At 46.1% G+C, this 9,697-nt stretch overlaps 1 protein-coding gene across 1 annotated transcript; it reads right to left on the bottom strand.

Moving 5' to 3' along the window:
- Positions 1–6,087: 6,087 nt before the first annotated feature.
- Positions 6,088–8,048, bottom strand: LOC132597706 (lysine-specific demethylase 4D-like). The gene is given in 2 exon segments (XM_060303972.2): positions 6,088–7,232; positions 7,235–8,048. Coding segments are annotated over 2 exon segments (1,959 nt in total).
- Positions 8,049–9,697: the final 1,649 nt, after the last annotated feature.

The raw sequence follows: 9,697 nt of genomic DNA, 5'->3' as shown, positions 1-9,697 counted from the left end.
GACTTCTCTACCTGTAGGATTGGATTGGGTATATCTGGAGAAGACCAGAGAAATGCTCCACTGCCCGGACACAGGCAACTCTTCCACCCATCACTGCTTTTTTTCTCTGAATTTAAGAAGGGAGGACTTCCTTGGTGTCCAGTGGCCAAGACTCCACGTTCCCAATGCAGGGGCCCCAGGATCGATCCCTGGTCAGGGAACTAGATCTCACATGCTGCAACTAAGACCCGGCTCAGCCAAATAAATAAATAAATAAACGTATTAAAAAAAGAAAAGAGGGGAGAATGTTCTGTTCAGCGACCTTGACAGAAAAAGTGCTCTGCCCCCATCCCCACAACTACTAGGCTCTCACTTCCCTTCCTTCTGTATTCCCATAGCCCACACCTTTCCCATTTTACTGACTCCATGCAGTGATGTTGGAGGGTCAGGAGAACTGGGGGACTTGCTGCTTCCAAAGGGTAACAATCCATTTTGCCCACACTCTGCCCCATGAATAGTTACCTGCTCAGCTGGGTCTCCTCCTGCTGAGGCCCTGTCCTATGGCCCCAGAACCAAAAGGCACCTCCTGCCCTATCTCTTAATAGCTAAACCCAGGGAAACTCCCAGACCTCAAAGGAAGCAGAGGAATGGTGACCTCTTAGGGGAATCATGCATATACACAAAGTGGGACATCCTGGAAAATGGGGCTCCCTCCCTCCATCTTTCATCCAGCTCAGACTGTTGCTGGACCCAAGGGTTTCTGCATAGCCAAGGCAGTGCTCTAAGAACGCTGTGCCAAGCTCTGAGCTGATTCTTCAGAATCCACAGTTTGGTTTTCCGTGACTGCACGCAGAATATTTGGAACCAGTGGTAAATAGGATGGAGGTTTGCTCAAGGTGGCAAATAACTCCCTGCATAAACAGAGAACTAAATGGACTGAGACATAAGTCGATATAAACTCCATACATGAGTACAACGCCTCTTCCCTTCCCTTGGCCCAGAGGGTCGCTGAACTGGCCATCTCATCCTTTCTCTACTGTTCCCCCTTAGCTGGCATAAGGAGCGCCAGGCAGAGAATCTCCAGTTCTGCTCTCGCTGGGAGGCCTTGGGGGGCTTGATATGGAGTGTGAGGGACAGGAGAAATCTCCATTCTGGTGGCCAAAAATGCTGTTACGTTAAAGTCTTACACTGAAATACAAAAATAAATCAATCAATAAAGCGCATCCTCCAATACAGAATATAAACAAACCTCAGGTAAAACATTTCCGACTTTTCCAACAGGTTTTCTAAAGTCACTAACTGATGAAACAATGTGTTCTAGCTTTTTTGTAAGTTGTAAAAGTCCTTGATGTCCAGAAATTTAGATATACAGGTGGCATTCATGGGTGGGTTTGTTGTAAAATCTGTGTCTCTTGATGAGATGATGTTTGTGGAGATGTGTTTATGAAGATTAGCCAGGGTGTTAAATAGATCTTTCCCTCTGATTTTAAGAGATCTAATTACCCATAGTAACACCCATCCAAAGACCTCTGAAATGCACTCACTTGAAAGAAGTGGGTGTGGTCTTCAAGGACTCAATATAAGGAGATTCAAGGAGCCAAATTCATTCTTCTTCAGAACAGAGTGATGGTGTTTGGAGCTCACTGACTACAGTGACTTCTGAAAGCTTCCATTACCAAACTTGGAAGCCTTGATCTTGAGCTGACTTCACATTATTACTTCCCCAGCAGGCATTGATAAGACTACATATATATATTCCTTAGGTAAATACACAGTTTACATAAGAGGAGTCCATGCTACTTTCCCAAAACAAACAATAATATAATAATCTTAATTTATCAGCAAACTGAGGTAGTTTCTATGGAATGCTCTCATTTGTCAAATTTTAAAAATTACTACATTCTTTCAACCATTTTTATGAATTATTTTGCCATCTTGTCTTGCTATATATTTTTGGAATAATTTGATGATTCTAGGTCTATTATCTATGAATTCCTTGGTTGTTTATATAGATTATAAGGACTCAGAAAGTAGTTTCCAGGGATTGGGTAATTTTTTACTTAGTGTAGATCCTACGAATGGGTTAGGAGCATCTTGTTCTACTCATATAAATGTATTACAAGTGGTAATATGTGTGTATGTTAGAGAATATTTGGCAAAAGATAAGTAGATAGTGCAGTAAATTATCTGAGAAAAAAATTGTTTTTGAGTGTTGGTAAATGACTCTTCAGAAACCTCTGACTTAGAGCAAGCAATAATGAAGCTGTCTACAGAAAACTGACATTTGTAACTGTGCATAAGTATCAGAAATTAGAGCGACCATTCATGTGGTATAGAAATTCAGATCAAATAAATATTTTTTACAAAATAAAAGTTTAAAAGCATTATTTGTTTTCTGGTGTTGATTTTCATTACATGAGAGTTACATCATTTCACAATGGGAAGGAGTTCTTGATAATAGTTCCAAAGAACTTAGAATAATCCCTTCTCCTTAACTTTTTGTTTTTAAATACAAGGATGTCAATAATAAAGGTAGGAGGGCAAATTTTAAAACTTACTATACTCACATAAGAAGACTGAAATCTGACCCAGTTTTATAAAGATTAATCCTATTAACTCATATATTCAGAAATTGATTTTTAATGGTGATTTCTGTTTGAGATAAAGGATATCAAAGGAGAATATTTAGTTTGTGACTGTGTCTTGTGTATGCACAATTTCATGCATTTTAATCAGTGAGTTGCAATAAAGGCATTTTCTAGATCATGGGTGAGGGACAGACGAACTGGCATTGTGTACATTTCTTCGTTTTTACAATCGTGTTTTTTTAAAATTTTTTATTATCTCTTATAAGGATGCTGTTTTATTAGCCATTACATCCCCAAGCTGATAGATTGTTCCTTGAACTGTAAATTTACCAGAAAATGCTTGTTGACTCAATTATCATAGTTACTTAGAGAACATGCTGCTTGCATTTTGTCTCATCTTGGAAACTTATGACTTGTGGATTTTAATTTGGTCAAAAGTGTGATTTCTGGCTCCCACATTTACCAGCAGGGTAATTTTGAACAAGAAATCCTGATAGAATGGTTGTGACACTTAAATGAAATAATGAAAGTAGAAACGCTTAATTAACTACCCTTTGTTAAGTCAATCACTGGCTGGTACTATTACTGATTGATTTTTCAGACCAATTAGGACACACTGCCTGGAGCTATAAACTGAATGAAACTCCAGATGTGAAAGCTATTTGGAAGAAACTAACACCACAACAAAACTGATTTTCTTATATGCAGAAAGAAAACTGTTGGAGAGGTGGATGACTCTTGGTTAGGAAACCTTTATAGGAATTTAAAAACTGATTTTGACTGGAATATTCTTTTCTCCCACAGAGACGATTTCCTTCAGTAAAGAAATAAGCAATCACAATATCTAGCTGTTTGACAATGTGAGAAGTTTGACGTGTAGACATGACCATCAAGATGTTTCTCTGAATTCTGAAGGATCCAAATGTTTTTTCGTATGGTCCACTGTATTGTGAAAGAATTATTATTATTTTTTACTTGAAGTATAGGTGATTTACAATGTCAGTGTTAGTTTCAGGTGTACAGCAAAGTGATTCAGCCATATTTTAATTTAATTTAAATATGATTTTAATTTATTTAATTCATAATTTAATTCAGCCAATATTTTAATGTATTTGAAACATCATAAAACATCACTGATGTGCTCCCCGAGGAGCGGCGGGGATGCACAGAGGCGCAGGAGGAGAAAGAGGCGGAGAAGAGGAGCGGAGTCGCCGCTTCCCAAACACTCTCCAGGGGGCTGTGCGCGACGCCCGCCGCCGGGAGTCCGGACCCGGCTGCCCTCGGCCCCTTCCCTCCCGCGCCTGCAGCCCGGGAACAAAGTTGTCGAGAAACAGCGGGCCGAGGGCGCAACGGGGCGGTGCTCTGGCCTCTGCGCGCGCCGCTTGTGGTAGGCGGCGGCGCGGCCCGAGGGGAGGCAGCAGCAGTTGGAGGGCTTGGCCGAACGCAGTAGACGTAGCCTCGGCGCGGCGGGAACGGCGGCCGAGGCGACCCGACTTCGCGGCGCCCGGACCTGAGCCCGTCCTCAGACGGCAGTCGCGGTGCCCGAGTGCTTCCCTGGGGCACCGGGCGGCGCCGCGAGCCCCGGAGAGGAGGGGGCGCTCCTCCGCGCTGAGAAGCGGGAGGCTGGTGCCCCCCACCCCCGCATCCTACCTTCTCACCGAACTCTCTAAAAATAACTCCGGCCCGCTGGGGCCGGGAGGAGCCACAGCCGCAGTCCCCGAGAGAAGCCGGGGAGGCGTGTAGAGCCAGGGTCCGGAGGGAGCGTTCCCGGCCGCGCGGAGCGAAGTTGGCGGAGGAAGCAGGAGCTTCCGGCCGCCGGGCGCCGCGCGACCCTCGCCCCGCCGACCCGCTGCCGCCGAGATTTGGCTGATTGGGCCGAGGCGGGCGGGCGGAGCACGCAGGGCAGAGGCGGCGGCCGAGGGCGCAGAGACACCCTGGCCCGGGCCGCGGGGGCAGATGGTGTCCTATGTGGATAACAGCTTCCGCCAGGCGGTGATGAAGAACCCAGCTGAGAGCACCCCCCCCAGTTGCTGACTGGATAATGACGCATTCTCGTAAGCGTTGGGATGGTGACGACAGGGGATCGTGCTGCCAACCGTCTTCAGAAAAATAAGCCCTCCTGATCCTCCTGATCAGACAAGATCTAACGCTTGAAAGAGTTGCTTCGCATATTAGGTATTGGATGCCATTTGTTCAAATCCAAATGCTCTCCTTCTCTGCCGCTGTTACTGTTTAATGAGGGGAGAAGAGAATAAAATAGACTCTTCCACTGGCTGCCTTGGGACAAGGCCCAGGAATGGCACCTGGTACCGTTATTTATTTTTTTTCTGATGGAGCCGTCACATCTGGGGATCGTAGATAGATTGCACATATTTATCGAACGTGTGAAAGATGGATGATAATTTTACAAGGAAAATTCATTTCACAGTGTCTCCAGAAAGTTCCTATTTTAAAGGGTTGCTTTATCACAAACAAGGAATATCCTGCTTTGGTCGTGTTGCACTGCCTCGCATGGGCCTTCTGTGTCTGTTTGTTTTACAGTTGTCAATCAGTCAGTCTTCTGCGTCTGAAAATGCACGTTCCATGGCTTCCCTGGTGGTGCAGTGGTTGGGAATCCGCCTGCCAGTGAAGGGGACACGGGTTCGATCCCTGGTCTGGGAAGATTCCACATGCCACGGAGCAACTAAGCCCGTGCACCACAACTACTGAACCTGCGCTCTAAAGCCCACGAACCACAACTACTAAGCCCACGTGCCACAACTACCAAAACCTGTGTGCCTAGAGCTCATGCTCTGCAACAAGAGAAGCCACTGCAATAAGCCCACGCACCACAATGAAGAGTAGCCCCCCTGCTCGCCACAGCTATAGAATGCCCACACGCAGCAACAAAGACCCAATGCAACCAAAAATAAATACATTTATTTTTTAAAAAAAAAGACGATATTTTTAGGCTGTACGAAGATGGGCAATTAAAAGAAAAAATCTTACTGGAATGCATAAGGCTGGAAGCACACTGTGAACTTGCTACTATAGCTTTTTATGGTCTGTGGTGAAGAGAAAGAAGTGGTGGAAAATGCAGGCTCTTTTGCCTGTACAGCTACAGTGCCTTAGGAGGGGTGCAAGATGGCCACTATGCAGTGTCCTTAGTCTGCAGGGCCCAGAAGATGAAGCAACAAGGTACACGGCTGGTGTCCAGGGGCTCAGGCAGCCCCACGTTTGGACCATTCCCTGCCATCAGAAGCAAGCAGTGTCCATACCATCCAAGCCAAGGCAGAAGCCAAAGGCCCATCAAAGTTCAGCAGCGGGATGAGAATACCTGAGAGGTACAACATTCTATGGCAGCTGTCCTCGTGGGAAGGTCCACTTCAGAGGCTGCTAGGAGCCCTGGCTGTCATGGTAGAAAGCATCTGGCAGCTTGAGAAATGTGTCATTTCTAGGAGATAAAAGCATCTCCACTGAGGACAGGCCCAGCCCAGATTGTTGCTTGGCTGGGAGCTTCTGTGGTTTCTGGGGTGGAGGGTCAGATAAAGTCACATTTAGCAAATTCTTCAGTAGTCATGGGCTCACAGATTGAATACCATGCATTGGTGAGGAATTCCTCGCAGGACTCAAGAGATGCAGGTGCCTCTAGCTTTAGCCCCAGGGGATCACAGTCAAGGGTGTGCGGGAGACTGGCCTCTACAGCTGGGACAAGACTCTTAGAGGCATAAGAGTGGTCCAAACTTAAAATCTCACAGAAGTTCACAGGGGCCCTGCAGTTCCCAGCATCGTCCCTGGGAAACACTCTCACAGTCCCAGGAACGTTGGGAGGAATCAAAGGGAGGCTGTCAAGGACACTGGATGTAATACCCTCCAGAGATGGCAGGCATGGGCCAGGGTGCATCGCATTTTCGGGATCCAATGGAGGACCCAAGGGTTGAAGATCAGGGGCGCAACAGCACCCGGAAGGCTTAGAAGGATGCTGCAGCCATGGGCTCAGCAATGCAGGGTTGTCCATCAAGGGATCGCCAGCAAACGGGAGCTGAGCTTCTAAGTCCAGAGATGGGTGCGTTGTGTCTAAGGAGAGGCGCCTCTTAGTCCGGGCCCGGACAGTCGGATCCTGAGTCCCCTCTTCCCAAGGACGATGACAAGGACCGTATCGTCCAGGTAGGGGGAGATGTGCAGCAGATGGACCTGCGGTCAGCGGCGGAGTCAGGCCAGGCTCTGCGGAGCTGTAGGCAGCCGCAGCCCCGAACTGGGCAGCAGAGCAAGAACCCTGGGCCGGCAAGGGGGTCGGGGACGCAGGATCCACAGGGGCTCTACAGCGGGTCCCATGGCAGGCGGCCACTGGTGGACGGCAGTGCGAGGCGCTGCGGGACGGACCGTGCCTCCGGCGGAGCGTGGGTGCCCCAGGTGCGCGGACCTCCCTCCAGGCGTTCAGGAACTGGCTGCTGGGCTCCGTGGGCTGCGTGTGGTCCACCACGGTCTGGTCCTGCCCGCGTTTCCACAGCTCGTAGCGCTCCGGTTGCAGGATGTGCACGAAGGCGTCCATGGAGAAGGCGACCTGGGCCTCCCCACAGCTGCACTGTGATGCCACTTTGCCATAATCGATTCAGCGCAGGGAGGCGAAATTGATGGCTTCTGCGCAGTTAAAACCATGGTTGAAGCCAGAGTGGTAGCCATAGGAAACGTCACTATGAACTCTCCAGCCTCCTGAGTGACCCGACCGAAGGGGATGCCATTGTCCTTGAGGACCGTGGGCGAGATGAGAGCCACCTTGTGCTGCAGGAATGCCTTACAGCCCCACGAGCTGCCCGGGAAAAGCTCCCTGGCCAGGCGTTCCAGGCGCCGGCCGTGCTCCAGGGGCACCGCGTACCAAGTCTTGGGCTCCCCAAAGTGCAGGTAGTTGATGCTGTAAAGTTCCATGTCCTCCACGTGCCAGGCGAAGGCGGTCTTCCACATGCCGAAGTAAAGGTAGGGGGTGTTGACGCCCTCGATGACCACTCCGCACTCCTGTTCCAGCAGGTCCTGAATGGTTCCCAGGTGTCCAAGGCTCCACTGCTTCGTGTTTTCATCGAATAAGGAGCCACTGACGTCCGCACCATATACTGGTGAACCATAGGGGCGTGTTTTCCAATATTTTCGCTCCAGATCCTCAAAATTAGAGTAGAATGGAGTCTGGTGTGTTTCACTGTTTGTTAAGTGGTGATACTCGCTCACGGTCACGGCTTTCTTCTTTTTGTGGTGCTGAGTAAACACACCTGCCTGCCCAGAAATCACCTGCTGGAGGGGAGCGGCTATTAAGATGTCATCGATGTCATCATAGGTCTCTCTGGCTTTCCAGTCCTGGGCTGGAATGATCTTAGCCAGGCCTGCTCGGTGTGCACCTTGGGATTCCATATAAGCAATGTATTTATTGAAATCATTAAACTCTTCTTTGGTTGGACGAAATACCATTATGCTACAACTTGGGTTCTGGGCCCAGTTGGACTTAGACTTCATAGCTTTCAATAAGCAAGAAACTCCCAAGTTTTTACTTATGTTCTGGATAGGTGAGGATGCTGGTAAACACTACTATTTCAAAAATGGGTTGGAGTATATCAGCAGGAACCCCCAGTAGACTTTAGTGCAATGAGTTGATAATATTTCTTAGGCTTGCTGATTCTACAGGGGACTCCACGCTGGGCAGAAGCCTTGCTCAGGACTGATGCTGGCTGAGCCTGCAAGTCTGTGATGTCCTTGGTTGACACTTGGCTCTGGTCTCTTGAGCTCTAGTGAATCACCACCCAGCCCTGGGTGGGTATCCCAAATGTCGTGTCTTCAGGGCAGTATTGGAAACAAAACCTAAGAAAAAATACAATACAGACAGGTTGCAAACTAATGTTTGGAGATAGTTACTAGGGAACTACAAATAACACACCACCATGGAATATAATTGCATATTCAAAGAAAGGCTAAAATTTCATAAGATTGACAGTACAAGAAATGGTGTTGTTGTGAACAGTGGAAATTCCTGTACTCTAGTAAGGAGAATGGAAATCATTACATTCACTTTGAAAAACTATTTGGACAGTATCCACTAAAATTGAACTTACCCATGTGCTATGATTCATGCCTAGGATATTCGTATGTCTGTGCAATGAAAGTCAAGTCCAAGAATGTTCAGAACAACATTATTTCAGTAGCCAAACACTGGAAACAGCTCAAATGCCAGTCAACATTAGAATGGTTAAGTACACTGTAGTATATTCATACAATGGAATACAATACAGCAATGAAGATAAACAAGAACTACATGAAAATATAAGAATAATTCTATAAACAGAATACTGAGCAAAATTATCCAGACTCAAAAGAATACCTATTCTTTGCTTCCATTTATATAAAGAGAAAAAGGAGGCAATGTAATCTATGTTAGAAGTCAGACCAGTGGTTACCTTTGTGAGAGAGAAAGGTTGTGAGTGGGGGTGTGAGGAAGTCTCTAGAATAATGTGAATATTCTATCCTGAAGCCAGGTGCTGGTTACACAGCCATCAGAATGGTTCATTGTCATAAATCATCAAGTTATGATGATATTTACAAATTTCTGTGAAATATTTTTTTAATTTATTTAAATACATTTTAAAATATAGTTTAGGGTGAAAAGCATTAAAGGATACAGGTATCTTTCATCGTACCAAAAGAAAAAGCAAGGGTGATTAAAAATATATGAACTAAACGTTCAATTGAAGAAGCTATAAAATAGAAGAAGAGAAAGAAGGGGTAGGAGTAAAAAATAACAAAGAATAAAGACAAAGTTAATGAAAGAAAACACATACAACACCAAACACTGATGACCAAAAGTATTCTTGGAAGAAATTAATGATAGCAATAAAACATGGGCATAACTGAGCCTAAGAAAGAAGGGGAAAATAAACCACTAGGAATGAAACAGTGCACGAAAGAATTTTTAAGATCTCAAAAGAGAATCTTAGGAGAAACGTGACAGCAAGATTTTCAAAAGATAAGAGAAAAGAATAATTTTCTGGAGAGGAAACATAACCAAAATGGATCCAAGAAACACCAGAAAGCTTGAATTAATACCCCAGTATAAGAAGCTGTTTCAAAGTATGACCCCTGAAAGTCCAGGAGACACATCATTTTATATGTGA

This window comes from Globicephala melas, chromosome 8 (assembly GCF_963455315.2).
Source record: "Globicephala melas chromosome 8, mGloMel1.2, whole genome shotgun sequence".
In the NCBI taxonomy this organism is placed as follows: domain Eukaryota; kingdom Metazoa; phylum Chordata; class Mammalia; order Artiodactyla; family Delphinidae; genus Globicephala; species Globicephala melas.
This window is presented reverse-complemented; position numbering and strand designations above follow the sequence as displayed.